The sequence below is a fragment of the Aquarana catesbeiana genome, linkage group LG04 (genome assembly GCF_042186555.1).
Source record: "Aquarana catesbeiana isolate 2022-GZ linkage group LG04, ASM4218655v1, whole genome shotgun sequence".
NCBI classification, from domain to species: Eukaryota; Metazoa; Chordata; class Amphibia; order Anura; family Ranidae; genus Aquarana; species Aquarana catesbeiana.
This window is the reverse complement of record NC_133327.1, coordinates 216,376,089-216,399,376: the sequence shown is the minus strand read 5'-3', so window position 1 is coordinate 216,399,376 and position 23,288 is coordinate 216,376,089. Positions and strand designations below refer to the sequence as shown.

The following is a 23,288-nucleotide window of genomic DNA, read 5'->3' as shown; positions in this document are numbered from 1 at the left end:
GCGTCACCTCCCTGAAATGAGTTTGCCACCTCCCTGAAATGAGTTTTTGCAGGTTGGGATGTCTGTGATGGTAGTCTGAAAGATATCTAATTTTATTTTACAATCGACAAATACTTTTCCACAGCTAAGAGAGAAGCATAGATTACGTGTCAATTGACTGCCTAGCAACCAAGGTCACTCCTGGCCATATAAATGTTATCTCAGTTTTTCCTATGAAAGCAATGATGGAGAAAAGAAGACTTCAAGGGAGATTCCTATGTGTATATCAAATATAAACATGGAGTCTCTAAGCCCTCGTTCACACTGGTGCAACTTGTCATGCAATTTGACAGTTCCTAATCATACGATAAGTCGCACCCTATTGCTGGGGTTCAAATCGGTGTGACTTTGACTTTGTGGTGCTACACCGATTTGAAAAAAAAGGTTCCTGCACTATTTTTGCCAATTTCAGGTGCAACTTGAATAGAGATCTGTGTGTGAAGTCGCGCCGATGTCAGGCAAGTCGCACCTAAAATTGTACTGACCTGCAGCTTTAAAATCATGCTAATTCAAGTGAAGTAGCACATTTTCAAAGTCGCATTTAGTGTGAACCAAGGCTAAAGCATAACCCTGAGTGAGGCCCACTTGCTCAGTGGCCATAAGTCAGAGGAGTCAAACTAGCGGCCCTCCAGCTGTTGTGGAACTAGAAGTCCCATCATTCCTCAGCCTATGGGAGTCATGCTTGTAACTGTCAACCTTGCAATGCCTCATGGGAATTGTAATTCTGCAACAGCTGGAGGGCCATCAGTTTGAGACCCCTGCCATAAGGGTCCTTTCACCCTGGGGCGGTTTGCAGGTGCTATTGCGCTAATAATAGCGCCTGCAAACCGACCCGAAAGTGCCGCTGCTTTCATTCCAGTGTGAAAGCCCCGAGGGCTTTCACACTGGAGCGATGCGCTGGCAGGGCGGTAAAAAAAGTCCTGCTAGCAGCATCTTCAGAGTGGTGAAGGAGCGGAGTGTATACCGCTCCTTCACCGCTCCTGCCCATTGAAATCAATGGGACGGCGCGGCTATACCGCAGAGGCGCTTTGTGGTGGTTTTCAACCATTTCTCGGCCGCTAGCGGGGGGTAAAACCGCCCCGCTAGAGGTCGCATACTGACGGTAAAGCGCCGCTTACAATAGCAGCGCTTTATCGCCGACGCCCACCCCAGTGTGAAAGGGCCCTTAGTAATCAATCATAAGAAAATGCATTACAGATAAATGAGACATTTAAAGATCACCCCCTTTTTCTAAAAGATCTCCGTCATGGTCATGTAGAATAACTGCAAGAAAGGGAAGAGGTCGTAAGTCCTATGAACCTGTTAGCAGTCAACCTCAGAGAGTAAAATATGAAAATATCTGATTGGTTATTGACACTATCACTTTAAATTAAATGGAGAGGTAAGGCTCAACTGAATAGGTCTGGCTGTCTTGTACGTGACATTTTCCAAGCCAACAACATACCCAATTCTGATAGAAGTTAAAATATATTGCTTTTATTACATAACATTTCTTTCATTGCCAGTAATGGACTACCTGTGTCAGCCTTCACTAAATAATTATAGGAAAATAAACGTTTGCTTCACATTTCAGTAGTTTTACATAACCACTCATTTTACAGTCCTAAATGGTGAAAAGCAGAAATAACCCTAATGTACCTGAGGGTCAAAGTATACACATAGGAGGATGCTCTGTATGAGAAGAGTAAATGTCTCTCAGATAAGCATGCCATGACATGTTAAATATTAATCTTTGTAGAGAAGCTGTGCAGGTGATCTATAAATAGGTGAAGGCGATCTATAAATAGGTATACTTATCAAAAGGTGCATCTTTGCAATGAATAAATCAAATATCAAGATTTCCATAAGGCACTGTAAGCATACAAATGTAAAAACTACACCATACATACTGATTACATGTATTTTTTTTAAGGGAAGTAAATATTCAGCCTGGGTTCACACTGATGCGAATTCACAGCGGGTTTGATGCCTTTAGGAACACACAGATTCACAGGTCAGATAAAAAGCATAGTATTTCATGGCTTTGGTTCACATCTATGCGTTGTAAATTTGGTGCGAGAAAAAAAAAAGGGTCCTGTGCGCGTTGACTGTGGGTGAATTCCTACGGTGCAGTGCGAATTTTATCTTCATAGGCTTCAATTTAACTTGCAGTAAACTCACAGCACATAGTTCACATCTCTGCGAATTGTTCACTGTCTGCCTCCTGAAATTTGTGGTAAAATGGCGGTAAATTTGCAATAAGATCCCAGTAAATTCGCACCTGTCCACCTCAAAACGCAAGGCAAATTCGCACCTCACACAGGACAAAAAATGATTCAAGTTTGCAGTACATCGCATTGCAGTAGTGTGAACCTAGGCTAAGCATTGTGTTATTTTTAATACATTTCAAACAAAAGCAGACTAAAGATGCTCATACACAGGCAGATGACTCGTTGACAATGATGGACTTTTGGTGTCACTGAATGTGCTGGGACCCTTTGCAATCTTGTTCCTGGTTTTGCGTAAAGAAGTAAAAGGGAATGATTGATTATTTATCATAAGGAGATTTCCGAAGACTTTTTCATTGTCTGATCCGCCGATTCATTCAAACTGTTAATGGCCAGGCTGAATGTACCAAGTTGATTGATCGATCAACTTGGGTACAACCAGCCTGCTAGATTCGCTTCCGATCATCGCAAGTGGCTGCTATAGCCTCTAGCGATAATCACTGGCTTCCCATCCCCGCTGGGAGAAGACAATTGCTGATTCCCTGGTCAGCACTGTCTGTGTTGTAGGGGGAATCATGCCTATGGTTGCAGGAAAGAAATTTGCACTGTGTATGGCCGGCCTTAGGGCTTCTGTAAGTGGGTAAACCTTCTATTAATAACAATGGGTAACCTAACATCTGCTTGTCATTGTCTCAGTCAACATATTGACTGTACGGTGGTTAGCATCCTGACCTTCTACCAGCAAGAACTCTAAATAAATGCTGTTTGTATGTTCTCCCTGTGTATTTTCGGGTTCCTTACCACAACCCAAAAAAGCATGGACACTAATGCTCTTTTTATACCGGCTTTCTGATCAGGTCCGCCTCACCTGTCAGTTTTTGGACCTGAGCAGAAGCTCAATGCAGGTCTTTGGACAGGCAAATGTAAATCGACTTTTGTCTGTTTACATCAGAGTCCTTCCAGCTCAAAATAAATAAATAAAAACAAAAAAAGGACTGTGTCGTCTTCTATTTTCCATACCTAAATGTGATGGATCAGAGGTAGCCTGATGTAAACAGTCCATTTACATCTGGCAGCCCATAGATCCAACACGGGTCTGCCAAAGTCTGCTGTCAAAATGCGAACAAAACAATGAATGGGCACAGATGTCTCAAAAGTGACATCTTTCCCGTTCTGCGTGTGTCTGTATGATTGTTTTAGGGTCAGTAGATTGTAAGATCCTCTGGGGACAGAAACTGATGTGAATGATCTGGTGTTTCCTGTAGTACCAGTATTCTCCTGAGTTAGGTAATACTAAGCATGCACATGTACTCTCAAAGTGGTTTTAAACTCAAAAGGTTCATTCTCTGCATTAAAGTAGCGCTATAGGCAAAACTTTTTTTTTCATTTTGGATAGGGCAAGGCAAAACCTCAGAGTCAGATTTTTTTTTTTTTGCCATCTTTGTCTCATTGCAGAGAATTCCCTTCACTTCCTGTCCCACAGCCGAACAGGAAATGAGAGGAAATCCCTGCAAATTGAGGGAATTCCTTTGGGATTACCAGGTCATCAGAACCCGGGGATCCCTTTGGAAGATTTCCTCTCTATTACTTTTCTGGGGACAGCCCAAAATATGGGATTTTCTTTTACTTTCACTTTAAATGATAATGGTAAACAGGACAAATAGAGAGGGTGTATCTCCTTAACAGGGGCACAGACAGTAATAACAACTGACACGTGTTCTAATCCCTTTGCACTCTATCCAAAAAGTTTTACCCTTAGGCCCCTTTCACATTTATACGACTTGTTCCACGATTTTGCACTGCAAAAGTCATTCTCCATGATTTTCAATGACTACCATTCATATTGGCACGACTTTAAGTTGTGGCGACTTCAAAGTAGTCTCTGCACTACTTTGGTCCAACTTCCATGCGAGTTGATGTCCATAGACCTCGATGTTAAACCCTCAAGTAGCATGCAAATCATACCTGAATAATATAGACGCAATTTCCGTACGACTTTGTAAGCACAAGCTGAGAATGGTTAATGCCAAAGTTGTAGCAAAGTCGTACAAAGTAGTATTGCTCCCAAATCGCGGTAAAATCGTGGCCACGAAATCGCGGTAAAATCGTGCGACTTTGAAGTCGCACAAGTGTGAAAAGGGTCTAAGTTATACTTTAAGGAAAAAAACCTCCAATACCTTCACCCCTCCTTAAACACTTAGCTGACTTCTCTCTCAATCCAGGGCTGTCTCCATCTGCAGCGCCGCTGCTCTTTCTTCCTGGTCTCACAGGAGACAATGAGAGCAGTGGAGCTGTTGGCTCCTGCTACTGTTAGTCACATTTTGTGAGGAGGGAATGGTGGGGGTTACCAGAAGAGCCTGCCTGTTCCAGGACGTTCATTGGGCCTTGACCGCAGGACTGTTGAGAGGGCACTTGCCCACTTGCAGGAAACAAGGACACTGCACACAGAGTTACTTCACTTTGCCCACACTTACCAGAACCTGGGTCTCATTGACGCCCTGTTAAGCAGTCACAGTGTCCGCCTTTGATATCCGGATACTGTCAGCATACCACAGTTAAACTTTGTCAAGCAGGAGTTTAAGTGCACCAACTAAAGTGGCTAGCTGAAGAGGCCTCCAAGGCCTCATTCTTCTTCTAAGGGACTAAAGTTACTGGTGTCATATGGACACGCACACGCATACTCAGGGCTCTGTATGTGTGGTGTATGTGCGGGATAGTCTGACTCGGAAGTTAAGCCATTGAATGTTGATTTGGGTACAGTGTTTGTAGTTGGACCTGTGGTGTCAGGGGATAGAAGAGAGAGGTCTGACATAAGAGAGGGTCATTCCTCTGCTCTCCTCCTGTCTGGACTCATAGAGCCAATTTAAGTGGAGGTAACCAATCTGATTTAACTACTTGCCGACCGCCCAGCACAGATATACTGCTGCAAGGCGGCCACCAGTATGTCGGTCTGTGCATGTGATCGTGTGGGCGCGTGGGTCTCGATGTCCGCCAGCCACTCACGATCAATCCTCATAGAGGCAGAATGGGGATCTGCCAATGTAAACAAGGCGGATCCCCGTTCTGACAATTGAGGAGAGAGAGATCTGCTGTTCCTAGTGATCTGGAACAGCGGTCTCTCTCTACTCCCTGTTAGTCCACTCCCCCTTCAGTAAGAAAGCCCCTCCCTAGGGAACACTTAAGCCCCCTAGTGTTAACCCCTTCCCTGCCAGTGTATTTATACAGAGATCAGTGCATTTTTATAGCACTGATCACTGTATTGGTGTCACTGGTCACCAAAAAGTGTCACTCCGGGTCAGATTTGTCCACAGCAATGACACAGTCCCGCTAAAAATTGCAGATCGCCGCCATTACCAGTAAAAACAATTAAAAAAATGTAAAAGTCCCTAAATTGATCCCCTATATTGTGGATGCAATAACTTTTGCACAACCTATCAATATATGCTCATTGGGATTTTTTTACCAAAAATATGTTGCAGAATACATATTGTCCTAAACTGATGGATACATTTATTTTTTTACATTCTTTGGGGGGATATGTATTATAGCAAAAAGTAAAAAAAACATTTTTTTTTTTTTTCAAAGTTGTCAATCTTTTTTTGTTTATAGGGCAAAAAATAAAAACCGCAGAGGTGATCAAATACCACCAAAAGAAAGCTCTTTTCGTGGGGAAAAAAAAAGCCATCATTTGTTTGGGTACAGCATCGCATGACCACGCAATTGTCAGTTAAAGCGAGGCAGTGCCGTATCGCGAAAAATGGTCTGGCCATTAAGGGGGTAAATCCTTCCGGGGCTGAAATGGTTAAGTCGCCATTAGTGATCGTATTGTTGAAGTGTTTTCCTCTGCTCTTGGGATTATTCTAAGGTTTGGAATCCCCTGAAAGCAACCTGAATATAGTATTGAGCTATATTGCCTTGGTCTTAGTTATTACTGTTCAATTGATTCACTTGATATATATATATATATATATATATATATATATATATATATATATATATATATATATATATAGTGATAGTGTCACTTAAAATGTATTTTAATTACAACTAGTGTAAGCACTGAGTTTGTAATGACATCAGGTAATCCCCTCCTGAAGAACTAGGGGTGAGGAGGGGTAGCATTAGGTGTCAACCAGGTTGCTGCATGCACATGTGCTGCCAAAGAACATGCTGACAGGAGCAAAGTGAGCCTAGTTATGACTTCATCATTCTGCTGCTGCTTTACCTTCCAAACTAAAGTTGAGTACACATGTACCAAAAGTCGACCGGTTTACCAGTACTGTATGTATGTATGCACAATATGAAAAAATATAGTTGATTCTAGATTACATTTTAACAGAATGCATTTCCCTATTCTTCTAAACAAAAGACGTAAAAATGTATTTTCCCCTGCCATCTCTTACCTCCTTTTCTCATGTTTGAAAGTCATTTTTTTTGGTCTTCATAGCGTCTTTCTCACCTAGGCAAGAATAACATTCACTCCCCCGCTTGGAGCCTGCACGTACAGGGATGTTCCACAGAGCTTCGGTTCCTGGCAGAGCCTTGCAGCACATCTGCACATGCATGAGTTTCCCGTGCATGATTGAAGACGGAGCTAATATGGAAGCCGCAAGCTTAGGCATGGAAAACCCCCTGCACCCACACAGATCTGCCACAGGGCTCTTCCAGGACCCAATGGCAGGGCAATGTCCCTTGGCACATCTCTGAATGCGCCAGACTAACAGAGAGGATGGCAAGGCCCAAGCTAAAGGGCCCTGAAGTTTCTCTTTAACCACTTGCCGACCGCTGCGCGCTGATATACGTCGGAACAATGGCAGTGGTGGGCAAATGGGCGTACCTGTATGTCCCCTTTAATTGGCGGGGCTAGCGGCACGCACGCGCCCGCCGCATACAGGGTGACCGTGCCTATGGGACCGGCGGACTCGGTACGGAGCCGCAGAATGGGCAAGTGTCTATGTAAACAAGGCACTTCCCCGTTCTGCCTTGTGACATGACAGAGATCACTGCTCTCTGTCATCGGGAGCAGTGATCGCTGTCATGTGAGTTGAAGCCCATCCCCCCCACAGTTAGAATCGCTCCCTAGGACACACTTAACCCCTTCACCGCCCCCTAGTGGTTAACCCCTTCCCTGCCAGTGTAATTTACACAGTAATCAATGCATTTTTATAGCACTGATCGCTGTATAAATGACAATGGTCCCAAAATAGTGTCAAAAGTGTCCGATGTGTCCGCCATAATGTCGCAGTCACAATGAAAATCACAGATCGCCGCCATTACTAGTAAAAAAAATAAAATAATAAAAATGCCATAAAACTATCCCCTATTTTGTAGACGCTATAACTTTTGTGCAAACCAATTAATATACGCTTATTGCGATTTTTTTTACCAAAAATATGTAGAAGAATACGTATTGGCCTAAAATGGGGAACAAATGTGTTTTTTATATATTTTTGGGAGCTATTTATTATAGCAAAAAGTAAAAAATATTGCTTTTTTTTTTTTTAAGTTGTCGCTCTTTTTTTGTTTATAGCGCAAAAAATAAAAACGGCAGAGGTGATCAAATACCACCAAAAGAAAGCTCTATTTGTGGGGAAAAAAGGACATCAATTTTGTTTGGGTGAAACGTCGCACGACTGTGCAATTGTCAGTTAAAGCGACGCAGTGACGAATCGCAAAAAGTGCTCTGGTCAGGAAGGGGGTAAAATCTTTCTGAAGAGGTTAAACACAATTTTTGTGATTGTATTTTTCCTATGAAGTGAACAGATATGCATTTCGAGCTTGTTCATACTATCTGCAGTGACTGGTGTTTTTCCGCATTGCATAAACACCCGTCACTGCAAGGACCCATAGAGAACGATGTGCGGTGTGATGCAGTGTGGAAAAATGCAGACACACTGGATGGCACTGCATGTCACTGCACTACAGAACAATACACCATGCTGCTGTGGAGACATGAATGAAGTGTCACTCTGTAAAACTTTATTTAAAACTTTATCTATCTATCCATCTTTAGGCGATCTTTGAAAACCCTTCTCTTCAAAGAAGCCTATCCTGCTTCTAACCAACACTGTTTTACTTCCTCCATCAGCTCATCCCCCCCACAGCTATTACCTTTTGTATCAATTGACCCTTCCTTTTTAGATTGTAAGCTCTAACGAGCAGGGTCCTCTGATTCCTCTTGTACCAAATTGTAATGTAACTGTAATGTCTGCCCTCATGTTGTAAAGAGCTGCGCAAACTGTTGGCGCTATATAAAACCTGTATAATACTTTAAAGTTAAAAAAAAGGAGAACATAAACATTGCAATACACTTAAATGTGCATTGTACTGCCCTCTGCTGGATCTCAGGTTGGTAGCTGACTGCACTTTACTGTGTGGGCTAGTCTTGCCTTTCCAAGAACTGATGTACTTTTCAACTATCTCCAGTATGCACAGGGCCTAGGATAGCCAAAGGGACAAAATCTAAATCTAGTTTGTCCCTGTGAATTTTGGAAAATGTGAATGTAATATCCTTTGAACTAAAAGAAAAAGATCAGATGGTTTTGTGTGAACAGTTTGTCCCAAGTGCTGCTCTAACCTGTCCTCTGTGGGTTCAATCATATTGCGTTATTGCTTTTGTTTGTTTCTGGAATTATAGAATTTTTGTGGCACCTCCTGAAGACAATGTCACATATCTGTGTTTCCTCTGCAGTCCCCGGAGTTAGAGCCGCCACAATGTATGAACAAAGAGGATTTCATGGAGAGAACATACGCGGCCGTGGGGCACGGACTGAAAGAGGAATACGGCGATTTATTTGATAAGATAGATGTGAGTCGCGAAGGTTTCATTGATTGGGACAAATTAACATCCTTCATGCTGCTTGAGCTTTACGAGAAAGATGAACGAGTGAAATCATCAGTAATTCCCCAGTGGAGGGATATTCGCAGCCTCCCATTAATTCACAAGGAAAACATCCAAAAAGTAGTTTATTTGAAAGGTTCTTGCCGCTACGTAACTTTGAGCAAAGATGGATTACTGGCAGTCTGGGGAGAGAATTTAAAACTACAAAGAAGCCTGCGGATTTGCACTGATACTGTCAAGCCGAAAGATTTATGGGCGACGGGCTTGGTGTTTCTGGCCAATGTAAACAAGGTAAATATGGATGTAAATATAAGTAATGCATATATCAATATGCAGAAGGTGGGGAGCCATTGTCTGTCTTATTAATTCTGTCTGTCATACCGCTCCAGCATGGCGAGAGGTGTTCTGTGCTGGCACAGCATAGGATCAGGATCAGGAAATGTAATTGCCAGTCATTGTACAAAGGCTAAATAAACGAGCAATGTCAACGAGTAATGAAAGGCATAAATCTAATAAAATAAATAAAAACGGTACATCCATTATATGGCGCTATGGAGAGGAATACCAATAGGGTTAGTAAACAGAGTACAAAAGTGATTCATCCCAACAGCTCATTCATAACTTACTATCATAACTGGAAGAGGACAGTACAAATGTTGCCTATTGGAATCAATCAGATTCTCTTATCATTTGTTGTCAGCTGCTGTTGATTGGCTGTTCATTTGTAAAGGTACACACAGAGATAAAAACTGCAGTTTTGTGTAAAACGATCCTCTCTGATCAATGTACATTGCAAAGACTTTACCAAACTTTGGTCTTAATCGCACCATATGCCCTCATCTGCGTTTTTCCACATTGGATAAACAAAGGTCACTGCTGGAGAACTTAGAAAATAGTTTTCTTTGTGCCCTGTTCACACCACAACACTGGTGTGATGTGAGGTGCATTGCAGTGCAGTGCATGTCTGCATTTTTTATGCGCCAAACTGAATGGCACCGCATGTCCCTGCATGGCAGTGCAATGCAGCATGCTGTTGTGCAGTGACATAAAAAAAAGTTGGAAAAAAAAAGAAGAAATAAAAAACAGGCAGTATGATGAAACACTCATTACATTACTCCCTGTCAAAGCAGACACTGCACTAGACTGCACAGTAAAACATTGATAGCTAGGTGTGAACTCAGCCTTTCTTTTCAGAATAAAAAGCTATTTGTTCCTCTATGTTCTGGCGAGACTGATTCCTGAATGGGAGGGACTTCATTATAATCACATGACAAACTTTCAGTGCTCTAATGAGGAATGTTGCAGTGTCTGCATCCCTTTAAAAGTAATGAACCCTTAGAGGGCATCTCACCAAAAATGAAATGCCTAAAATTTTACTTGTATCAGACATCTGAGAAAATCAGTGAACCAAGCACACAATCAGGAATGACATTTCTGGGGATTGTCTATATACCAACTGTTTACAGAATGCCTCCAGGTTGCCACGTTGCATTGAATTTTTTGCCAGTTTTGGAAAGTTACAGCAACTTCATGTTGGAATAGAAAATACATTTGTTAAAGATGAACTCAAGTGATGATATATTTTGAAATTTTATATAATATATTTTTTTAACAAAAGTGGAATTTACTTTTAAACTGTAATTCTTATGTTTATGTATACACCTACTATTTTTTTTCCCACAAATTTTTTTATTGAAAATTTTCATATGTGATACAGAAAGTACAATAACAAACATGTGTAGACAAATATACTTGGTTTCAAGGAAATATCAAAGTTCAATCACTTGTAAACAAAAACAAACCAATAGTCAGTGCCCGAAACTCTTATACCCTAATAGGTCTAGACAGAAATTTCCTAAAGTTCCCTGAAGAAGTTGTCGAGGCATAATTAAGAAGAGAAGGATTGCAGCAGTGCATTATAAACCTATTAATGCTTTTAAGGGATAGGGCTAGAGCAAAAAAGCATACGGTAGTATATAGTTACAGGGCTTTTTTTCTCAGAAAATAGGTGCAGGAACTCAACCATGACCCCCCAAAACTCCCTTGATCCCCACACACACTCTCCAAACATCATCAAATACTGGGTGTAGTCATATTTCACTAACAGTGGGAGGGTCTTAAAGGGACATTAACCACTTCAGCCCCGGAAGGATTTACCCCCTTCCTGACCAGAGCACTTTTTACAATTTGGCACTGCGTCACTTTAACTGCTAATTGCGCGGTCATGCAATGCTGTACCCAAACGAAATTTGCGTCCTTTTCTTCCCACAAATAGAGCTTTCTTTTGATGCTATTTGATCACCTCTGTCGTTTTTATTTTTTGCGCTATACACGGAAAAAGACCGAAAATTTTGAAAAAAATTGATATTTTCTACTTTTTGTTCTAAAAAAAATCCAATAAACTCAATTTTAGTCATACATTTAGGCCAAAATGTATTCGGCCACATGTCTTTGGTAAAAAAAATGTCAATAAGTGTATATTTATTGGTTTGCGCAAAAGTTATAGCGCCTACAAACTAGGGTACATTTTCTGGAATTTACACAGCCTTTAATTTATGACTGCCTATGTCGTTTCTTGAGGTGCTAAAATGGCAGGGCAGTAAAAACCCCCACAAATGACCCCATTTTGGAAAGTAGACACCCCAAGGAAATTGCTGAGAGGCATGTTGAGCCCATTGAATATTAATTTTTTTTGTCCCAAGTGATTGAATAATGACAAAAAAAAAAAAATTACAAAAAGTTGTCACTAAATGATATATTGCTCACACAGGCCATGGGCATATGTGGAATTGCACCCCAAAATACATTTAGCTGCTTCTCCTGAGTACGGGGATACCACATGTGTGAGACTTTTTGGGAGCCTAGCCGCATACGGGGCCCCGAAAACCAATCACTGCCTTCAGGATTTCTAAGGGCGTACATTTTTTATTTTACTCCTCACTACCTATCACAGTTTCGGAGGCCATAAAATGCCCAGATGGCATAAACCTCCCCCAAATGATCCCATTTTGGAAAGTAGACACCCCAAGCTATTTGCTTTGAGGCATGTTGAGTCCATGGAATGTTTTATATTTTGACACAAGTTGCGGGAAAGTGACAAATTTTTTTTTTTTTTTTTTGCACAAAGTTGTCACTAAATGATATATTGCTCACACAGGCCATAGGCATATGTGGAATTGCACCCCAAAATACATTTAGCTTCTTCTCCTGAGTATGGGGATACCACATGTGTGGGACTTTTTAGGAGCCTAGCCGCGTACGGGGCCCCGAAAACCAATCACCGCCTTCAGGATTTCTAAGGACGTGAATTTTTGATTTCACTCTTCACTGCCTATCACAGTTTCGGAGGCCATGGAATGCCCAGGTGGCACAACCCCCCCCCCAAATGACCCCATTTTGGAAAGTAGACACCCCAAGCTATTTGCTGAGAGGCATGGTGAGTATTTTGCAGCTCTCATTTGTTTTTGAAAATAAAGAAAGACAAGAAAACATTTTTTTTTTTCTTTTTTCAATTTTCAAAACTTTGTGACAAAAAGTGAGGTCTGCAAAATACTCACTATACCTCTCAGCAAATAGCTTGGGATGTCTACTTTCCAAAATGGGGTCATTTGGGGGGGGGGTTTGCCACCTGGGCATTCCATGGCCTCCGAAACTGTGATAGGCAGTGAAGAGTGAAATCAAAAATTTACGCTCTTAGAAAGCCTGAAGGCGGTGCTTGGTTTTCTGGGTCCCGTGCGCGGCTAGGCTCCCAAAAAGTCCCACACATGTGGTATCCCCATACTCAGAAGAAGCAACAGAATGTATTTTGGGGTGTAATTTTACATATTCCCATGGCATGTTTGAGCAATATATCATTTAGTGACAACTTTGTGCAAAAAAAAAAAAAAAAATTGTCTCTTTCCCGCAACTTTTGTCACAATATAAAATATTCCATGGACTCGACATGCCTCTCAGCAAATAGCTTGGGGTGTCTACTTTCCAAAATGGGGTCATTTGGGGGGGTTTTGAACTGTCCTGGCATTTTATGCACAACATTTAGAAGCTTATGTCACACATCACCCACTCTTCTAACCACTTGAATACAAAGCCCTTTCTGACACTTTTTGATTACATGAAAAAAATTTTTTTTTTTGCAAGAAAATTACTTTGAACCCCCACACATTATATATTTTATTAAAGCAAATGCCCTACAGATTAAAATGGTGGGTGTTTCATTTTTTTTTTTCACACAGTATTTGCGCAGCGATTTTTCAAACGCATTTTTTGGGGAAAAAACACACTTTTTTAAATTTTAATGCACTAAAACACACTATATTGCCCAAATGTTTGATGAAATAAAAAAGATGATCTTAGACCGAGTACATGGATACCAAACATGACATGCTTTAAAATTGCGCACAAACGTGCAGTGGCGACAAACTAAATACATTTTTAAAAGCCTTTAAAAGCCTTTACAGGTTACCACTTTAGATTTACAGAGGAGGTCTACTGCTAAAATTACTGCCCTCGATCTGACCTTCGTGGTGATACCTAACATGCATGGTGCAATTGCTGTTTACATTTGACGCCAGACCGACGCTTGCGTTTGCCTTAGCGCGAGAGCAGGGGGGACACGGGTGCTTTTTTTTTTTTTTTTTTATTTATTTTTTTGCTTTTTTATCTTATATTTAAACTGTTCCTTTCATATTTTTTTTTTTTAAATCATTTTTATTGTTATCTCAGGGAATGTAAATATCCCCTATCATCGCAATAGGTGGTGACAGGTACTCTTTTTTGAAAAAATTGGGGTCTATTAGACCCTAGATTTCTCCTCTGCCCTCAAAGCATCTGACCACACCAAGATCGGTGTGATAAAATGCTTTCCCAATTTCCCAATGGCGCTGTTTACATCCGGCGAAATCTAAGTCATGAAATGCTCGTAGCTTCCGGTTTCTTAGGCCATAGAGATGTTTGGAGCCACTCTTGTCTCTGATCAGCTCTATGGTCAGCTGGCTGAATCACCGGCTGCATTCTCAGGTTCCCTGTTGAGACAGGAGAGCCAGAGAAAAACACGGAAGACGGTGGGGGGGGGGGGCATTCCCTCCCACTGCTTGTAAAAGCAGTCTAGAGGCTAATTAGCCGCTAGGATTGCTTTTACATGAAAGCCGACCGCTGGCTGAAAAGAATGATACCAAGATGATACCTAAACCTGCAGGCATCATGCTGGTATAACCACTCAAAGTCGTGAATGGCGTACCTGAAGACAAAAAAATGGTTAACAATAAAGCACAGTAAACGGTAAAGTATAAAAAATTGCAGACCTGAAAAACAAACATGATAAAACATAATAACAATAAAACATTGCAGAATAGACTACAGTAAAAAAGAGCAGAACAATAGAGAGAATAGAGAGAGAGAGAACAATAAAACGACAACTATTTTTTTTTTATTTTATATTTTTGTATGTGTTTTTTTTTTTTGTGTTTTTTTTTTACACTTTTTTTTGTATCTAACTTTTATAACTGTAACCGGTTCCAGGTTCAGGTCTCTCAAAATGTGATGGCATCTTGGGAGACCCTGTGAAAGTGTGCCTAGTCTGTGCAATGCTGTACCCTACGCTAATACTCAACTAGTGAATGGTAGCGTTCAAAACATTCACCAATGCAAAGACCAGGATTGTCAGGACAGGAGGGACAATAATAGCGGGTGTCACGCCTATATCCGCGCTTGCTGCAGACACAACATCTTTTTTGGGGGGGTTCGTTGGGTAGGGGTACTCGGGAGGACATAAAGAAAATGCCTCTCATGCAGCCAACTGCATTTGGTTGGGGATGTGAATGGGGAAGTACGGGCGCTGCAGAAGTGGTCGGTTCCCAATTAGGATTGGCGAATGCAGCAGGAAGGGCATTATGGGCACGACGGGCCTGTGTTTGTCTTTTTGGTGGCAGCGGGACACTACTTGTGCTTGCCACCTCACCAGCTTGAACTGCATTTATGGGACTCGCCACGTCACCAAGTGTTACTGCAGTGCTGGTTTGACTACGACCGGGGTGTACTAGGCCGCTGGTGCTTGCCAGTTCACCAAAACGCTACCAAAAAAACTGTTAGCGATCGCAGGGATCAGGCCTGACTCTGCGAACGCTGCAGTTATGTGTTTAGTGCTCTGTAAGTGACAGTGATCGATCGATACTGCACTTGGGTGGGCTGGGCCGGGCTTGGAGGAGGGGCAAAACGCATGTGCTATCAGGTATCTGGGCTGATCCCACTAACACTGCGTTTTTGGGAACCCTAAACTGCTGGGGACGCTAGTATAGATCTGATCGGATCAGGTATTGATCTGATCAGATACTATACCACTAAGGGAGGTGTACGGTGCGTGCGTGGGTGTTAGCGCGACTGGCGCTAACCTGACGCTGCCTGGGGCTGGTGCTTGCCAGTTCACCAAAACGCTACCAAAAAAACTGTTAGCGATCGCAGGGATCAGGCCTGACTCTGCGAACGCTGCAGTTATGTGTTTAGTGTTTTGTAAGTGACAGTGATCGATCGATACTGCACTTGGGTGGGCTGGGCTGGGCCGGGCGGAGGGGCAAAACGCAGGTGCTAGCAGGTATCTGGGCTGATCCCGCTAACACTGCGTTTTTGGGAACCCTAAACTGCTGGGGATGCTAGTATAGATCTGATCGGATCAGATACTGTTGCGTTCAGATACTATACCACTAAGGAAGGTGTACGGTGCGTGCGTGGGTGTTAGCGCGACTGGCGCTAACCTGACGCTGCCTGGGGCTGGTGTTTGCCAGTTCACCAAAACGCTACCAAAAAAACTGTTAGCGATCGCAGGGATCAGGCCTGACTCTGCGAACGCTGCAGTTATGCGTTTAGCGTTTTGTAAGTGACAGTGATCGATCGATACTGCACTTGGGTGGGCCGGGCGGAGGGGCAAAACGCAGGTGCTAGCGGGTATCTGGGCTGATCCCGCTAACACTGCGTTTTTGGGAACCCTAAACTGCTGGGGACGCTAGTATAGATCTGATCGGATCAGATATTGATGCGTTCAGATACTATACCACTAAGGGAGGCGTATGCTGCGTGCGTGGGTGTTAGAGGTACTGGCGCTAATCTGACGCTGCCTGGGGCGACGCATATCACCGCCGGGCGATCAGGGGGCTAAACCTTTATTCGGTAATAAACGGCGGGTGCCCTGACACTATGAAGAATAAACCAACTAACCAGCGTCACCCGTAACAGTTATACAGTGATCAGTGGTGAAAGGGTTAACTAGGGGGCAATCAAGGTGTTAAAACATATTAGGGGGGGTTAGGGGGGTACCGTAGACCTAAAGGGGGGGTAACACTCACTGTCCTACCACAGTAACTGTCACTAACTGACACCATGCAGTAATCATAAAAAAAAAAAAAAAAATACTGCTTGGTGTCAGTGTGATAGGGAGGGGGGAGGGATGATTGGGGGGGGGATCGGGGGGCGATCGGGGGGGGATCGGGGGTGTTTTGTGTGCCTGGCATGTTCTACTGTGTGTGTGTGTGTGTTGGTGCACTTACATGTCTTCTCTCCTCGGCGCTAGAACGGAAACTGCCGAGCCGAGGAGAGATGACATCACATCCTCTGCCTGTGTGTACTATACACAGGCAGGGGATGTTCCTCATTGGCTGGGAGCGATCGCGAGGGGGGGGCCACGATCGGATGGTCTCCCCCTCGTCTCTCATCGCTTATAGCCAAATGCCGACCGCCGCTGGCACCGGGGGGGGGGGGGGGGGTCCGATCGGACCCCCCACCCGCGGGAAGGCAATCACGTATGGGTACGTGATTTTGCCTGCCCGTGCCATTCTGCTCACGTATATATGCGTGAGGCGGTCGGCAAGTGGTTAAATACCAGCAGTGCATTATGTACAGAGTGCAGAGTTCATGGGTGTGCTACGTGCAGAGTTCAGGGGTGCGCTGCATACAGAGTGCAGAGTTCAGGTGTGCGCTACACACAAAGTGCAGAGTTCATGGGTGCGCTACGTGCAGAGTTCAGGGTTGTGCTACACACAGAGTGCAGAGTTCAGCCTTCTTCCACAGCTGTTTACCTCTGCTTCCCCCATCCATATCTCACTTTCACTCCTCTTCCCAGCCGGCTCCAGGACCTCCCCCCGCACACTGTAAATGGCTCCGCCTTTCTAACTTGAAGGGAGATCATCCAGTGGGGGTGTCAACATCTGCACTGCACCCCAGGCACCCACATCTCCCTTGCCCCCATCCTGCACTCAGTGGGAGCCACTCAGGACACCAGATTTGTGAGAGCTGCTGAGAGACAAGCTGTCACTTCTGACACAGAAGTCGGACTTCTGTGTTTACAAGTGATAGTGCTGAGCAGGGAGCAAAGGTCTCGAGCCAGCGGTGGAACTGAGTTCCACTAGTTTCAGCTGAAAACAAGCCCTGGTTGTACTATAGATCATGTAAAAAAGATGGGTAGCGCCCGACCCCAGTTCGGCTCGCTACACCAACTCTTTCCTTATATAAAATCGGTATAGGAAGACAGGGAGGGAGGAAAAGAAGGGGAAAAAGGAGAGAGGAAAGCACCGAATAAGGGGGGAAGAAAGAGAGAAGGAGAAAACAAAAAAAAGAAGGGGGGGGTGGGAGGTGGGTTCCCAGGGGGTTGCGTGAAGAGGGGGTGGGAGATATATCCCTACTATTGAAGCTGAACTCCAGGAAACCCAGAATCTCAGCCATGGAATGAGGCCTGCACTTGCTCTGCAAGGGTAGACTGCTATTTTATGTCAAAATCATTTGGTAAAGTACTATTACTTACCCGATCCTCTGCTCCTGCAGGCTTCTCTGTGCTGCTAGACCAGTCCCTGCAGCCTCTTCTCCCCTATATTTCAGTGGTCCAATGTCCTCTGACATCATCAAGATTGATGCATGGACCATCTGACATTGGAAATGAGGATGCTGAAGAACAGTCCACCGCTGGAGCATGGAGTGCACCACCTGGGGGAGCAGAGGATCAGGTAAGTGAAATGGCTTTTCTGTCCTCTAGACACAAATGACCAGTTAACCCTTGGAATGCGGATGTGGCCCCACTGCAAAGTAGAGTTTTTAGATTTCCTACTCTGCCCCCCCTTTGTGCTTGATCACCAATGGCTGCGAGCACTGATTGGATGCTGGTTTTCCAGCATGCTCATAAGCCGATTGGGTGAGGAGCTGTATACATGGGCTAAACGTCGGCCCGTAACTACCAAACCATTTTCAGCCCGTGTGTAGCTTAACTATTTTTCTGAACAAATTCATTTATAACAATAGAAATAATGAAAACACAATGGGGTTGTCTAAAACCACCAATTAGATTTAAGCTACCCCTAAACAATTGGTAAACATCACTAAATCTTGCTAAGGGCAGGAGGATCATTTAATGAGTGGGGTGGCTTTACTGATTGTCAGACTTTAGCAGACACCCATGTTTGAGTGACCATGAAGGAAAAAACTGTCTATAATGTTGTATTTTTTTTTTATTATTGTTTCCAAGATATCACTGACAGTGAGGGGGGTTTACTAAAATTGGTGCACACAGAATCTGGTACAGCTGTGCATTGTATTCAAAGAGCTTCCAAGTTTTATTGTCAAAACTTAACTGAACAAGCAGACGTTAGCAGCTGATTGGTTATTGTGCACAGCTGCACCAGATTCTGTGTGCACCAGTTTTAGTAAATCTCCCCCATTGCGTGCTGTATACATGGGAAGGCGTATTATGTTTGTATTCATTTGGACTCAAAGGAGAGAGGCTAAAATTAACTCTATGTGCAGATCCTTTATTAGCGCCAGATTATTACACTGTACATTTCTTAGCCAAACCTATTATTAATATAAATCCCTTGCTACCCCCTTCCCTTTCATAAATACTGTACATTACTTACACTAAAGAGGAAGCCTTAAACATTTTGGCCTGGAAAAAAATGTTACTATATCATGCCTTGGCAACTGGTCACTTCCCCAAATGCCTAGGAATTGTATAATTTAAGGGTTCACTGAAACAAAGAACATCTAAACTATGATCCTTGCCTTCAGTAGACATCATCAGACCAAGAGCCTAGACATTTGAGGCTTGCTGTGAACAATTTTATAAAAAAAAAGTGTTAAATGTTCCAAAAAACGTTATTTCCATGTATTATTTGTAAATGTATTTTAGCCTGAGTTTCCCATTACCAACATAGAATTGGTTCCCTGCTTTGCAGTGCTACACAAAAATTGCACTTTACTGCTCTTACGCAATACAAATTAATATTGGCTGATTTATTAAAAACACTGCATTCCTTCTGAGAGAAAGATAAAATATTTAATAACAATAATTTATGCTCAATACATTATAGTCTCAGTTTAGGTAAGCTTACCTCTCTTTTGTTTACACCTTGTAGATTGCAGTTGCCTTTACCAGTAAGGAGATATGCTTCTATGATCTGAATTCCAAGCAGGACATATTTTGTCAGTATAAACTTCAAGGACTTCCTGGTACACCAATATCTATGGACTACTGGCATGACCATGAAGATGGTAACAATGCCATTCTGACAATTGGAGATGTTAATGGCCAGGTAACGTTCTACAAAAAATGAGGTTTGCAAGTTAACCCAGTGCTGCAGCTGCTACAGAGAGAAGCTATGTTTGGCGAGGTACCAGGGTGCCTACCCACCAGTTTCTTTTCTGTGCTAACCACAGAGGCTTAGAGGTTATCACTTCTGCCTTGCAGCACTGGGTCCTCAGTTCAAAACCCAGCCAGGACACTGTTTGCATGTTCTCTCTGTGCTTGTGTGGATATCCTGTAGGTACTCAGGTTTTCTCCCACACTCCAAAGACATGCTGATTGGTTGTCTAGGACTCTTTCCTGTGCTAACCACAGTGGTTTGGTGGTGAGCACTTCTGTCTTACAACACTGGAGTCCTCAATTCAAACACCGATCAGGACACTGCTTGTTCTCCATGTGTTTTTGTGGATTTCCTTTGCTTCTCCCTCACACTCCAATAACATGCTGGTAGGTTAATTGTTGGGGCTCCTGTCTAAATTGACCGTAGTACGTGTGTATGTATGTGTGTGAGCACATTTCCTTAAGGGCAGGGGCAGGGACTAATATAAATGTACAGTATAAAAAGTGCTGCATAAATAGCCAGCACTATATTAATAACAATAATAATAGTCTTTTTCTTTAGCTTCACTTTTTATCAGAGAGGTCCACGTTATTGTTACAGTATACCAACCATACCCTATCCACCCTACATTCCTTAGACTAAAGAGAATTGTTGTGTGATCTGGTCATTAGCAGTTTAATCAGGGAACATTTGTATGTTTGTAGGCCTTTCCACAATCCTAACCATTACCAACTATTGTTTTCCCCAAAACAAGCCTAATCCAATGACCCAAAATGGAAGTTTGTCCAATGTAAACTTGCTTGTTTGTAAAAAGACTGCCCATATACTATTTGGAAATTAAAAATAATATCCCTAGGTATTCCTTCCTTTATTCGAAATGTACGTTCATTATACCCTGCAGTGAAGATGAAGCAATATAGCACAGGGTAACAGCTTATTGAATATAGGCAATTGACAGTCTGTAGGTGTATGATCAACCACCTTCTGTGGAGGTTTTTTTTTTGGCTATAATGTGCTTGTTATGCAGTACAAAACCACATGCATCCTGTCCCTTTATAGAATGTAGCAGTTCTATAAGAATAATTATTTTTAGCATTTTTTTGCCAACCTGATTAGAAAAAAATAATATCAAACTCATTTTCTTTGACTATCTTAATATGATTTGCTGTTGTTGCAGGTCCAGGCTATTTGTTTCACAATAGCTTTGATATCTTTGTTTGAACGCCCTGCCAATGCTGCAGAAGACCAACAGATGACTCTCTACATTGCTTGGAATGAGTTAGTTTCCGGCTTCCACAAATGCTGTAGTATTTTAAAACACAAACTCCATGAAGGCAACTGGGTGCGCCAAGGTATTGTATTTCTGCTCTATATCCAGATTTTATACATCTATGCTATATCTGTACATCCTACAATAAACCTGAATACTGTACTTTTAAACCTGAGAGTGCCCTAGTATAAGCTGATTATATTTTTATTGTATATGAAAACAACTTAAGAATGCTCTAAATTCATTTAATTACAGTAAAGTCCCAGAAACATTTATCTCAGATGTGGTTCCCTTCTCTGGATGTTCAGAAAAAAAGGGTGCCAGTCACTTTAATAGATTTTACAAAAGAAAATATGTTTATCGCAAGTTTATTGCACATGGTCACATGGGACTGAGGGTGAGGTACAGATCAGAATATCCCCAAATACACTGGTTCTCAGACATTAAGCTTGGTCTCAATATCTTCTAGATCTCTCTCAAAGTCTTAAGCTTCCCATACACTGTTCGTTTTTTTTTCATTCAGTTACACAAATGAGGTGGATGGAGGGCTCCCACAAGTGCACACATCATGTGGCAGAGAACATATATATTGTGATTAGAGATTGTTCCTAAATTGGGCTCTTAGCCTTTACACAAAATAGAGACTGGCCATAGTTAAGTTAGGAGTTAGTGAGTTTGTTTTACTAGCTGAATAGAGCATGCGCACTTTGTAATGTAAATGATAACTTAGCTTACAGAATGAAGTAAACCTGTCTTCCCCTGAATGTCTAATCATGTGTGAGCAAGGGTCCTGTTTTATTTAAATTTCCCCTTCAAATGATTAGATTTTAAATGAACACAACTTCATCCTATTTACTAAGGAAAGTGAACAGCCTCTAGTCCTTTAATAAATCGATCTAATTGTCTTAAACACAATACAGCTTTTATAACTTATGATAAAAAAATGTAATTATAAAATTATACAATGTAGAAAATCTCTTTTAACAGAAGAGTGAAAATGGCGATGGTGTTGCTTAGCTGTATTTTCACAATTTAAACCTAATTGGTAAAATGGAACTTCCCTGGAAGCAAACTCCTCCTCCCTGGTGGCTCTTCCCCCCTCAGATGCCACCAATATGGCGAATGTTCAGATGTACCCATGGACTCCTGGCAGAGCCCGTCGACATGCCTGCACAAACACAGGGAAGATTTCACTCTTCTCTGGCTGCCTTCTTTTTCATGTGTGGGAAACCCTGCGTGTGCACAGATGCCTGGGAGACCTTGCGCATGTGCGGATATGTTGTATTGCTCTCTCTGTACCCAAGCCGCGCAGCACATCTATGCACGCACAGGGAGTGGAAATTCTTGCCTAGGTGAAACTTGCAGAAGTTCTGCACAAATAAAACTTAAAAAAAAAAAAAAATTTTAAGAGAGGGAGGAGGCAGGGCAGCCCAACATGGCCTTTGCATACCTAAGTGAAAGATAAATCACATGCCCCATCCAAATATTACCCTGTACAGCAGTTAAACCATTGTCATAAACAAGAAAAGCAAATACTGTACTAAGTTACAAGTAACCCACACTGAGTTACAAGTAACCTTGTACTTAGTTGTACTAAGTACGAGTAACCCACACTGAAGGACTTCTAGTTCAAAAGTAAAAAATAGCTCTTTTAAAGAATGCATAGCAGCAAAATAAAATACAATTTGTGACATATTGTAATAAATAAAATACAATTGACACCATTACAAATAAAATACAGTTTATGCCATTATATATAAAAGACAATTTACACCAGTTTTGGATCAGTATTAGTTCTTTCCCTGGCCAGTGTGAAGAACAGATTACTTCTGGAGATCTGGCTTTTTTGACTGCATGTTTTATATTTTACTGTGGTTCAAAGTATACAGTATATAACTATATTATCATGCACACCAACACACAAATACATTCTCAGTTCAAATGTATTGTAACACCAAACAGTGAAATGCAGGTATTTTTATCACAAATATACATAAATGAACTGCTATATATAATTAAAACGTAAAAAAAAAGTTTAATCTAAAGATAGGCTTTAAAAGAAATATGTTAAGTTTTGCCTTTCATGTAAACTGGTATGATGTACTGTAAACTGTATGAACAATACTGTGTCAAGCCGAAAACATTGTTTTCTAGTTTTGTACAGAGTGGGCACAAATTAAAAACCCCTGTTGGGACAGAAGCAAATAGATATTCTCTTTAAGGCTGCATTTACACTTTAGCATTTCATTAATGCACAAAAAATACATAAAAACCCTGTGCTGTGCTTGTGGTGCCATTCATTGTAAATGGGAACCCAA

General features: G+C 42.1%; 1 protein-coding gene across 4 annotated transcripts in view; it reads left to right on the top strand.

Moving 5' to 3' along the window:
• The window catches only part of WDR49 (WD repeat domain 49), a 204,440-nt gene that overhangs the window by 10,439 nt on the left and 170,713 nt on the right, over window positions 1-23,288 (top strand). For all 4 annotated transcript variants that reach the window (XM_073626146.1, XM_073626143.1, XM_073626145.1 and 1 more), the window contains 3 exons: window positions 8,938-9,378; window positions 19,473-19,649; window positions 20,878-21,052. In XM_073626146.1, the coding sequence (XP_073482247.1) occupies window positions 8,938-9,378; window positions 19,473-19,649; window positions 20,878-21,052 (793 nt within the window). The remainder of the gene's footprint in view (window positions 1-8,937; window positions 9,379-19,472; window positions 19,650-20,877; window positions 21,053-23,288) is intronic.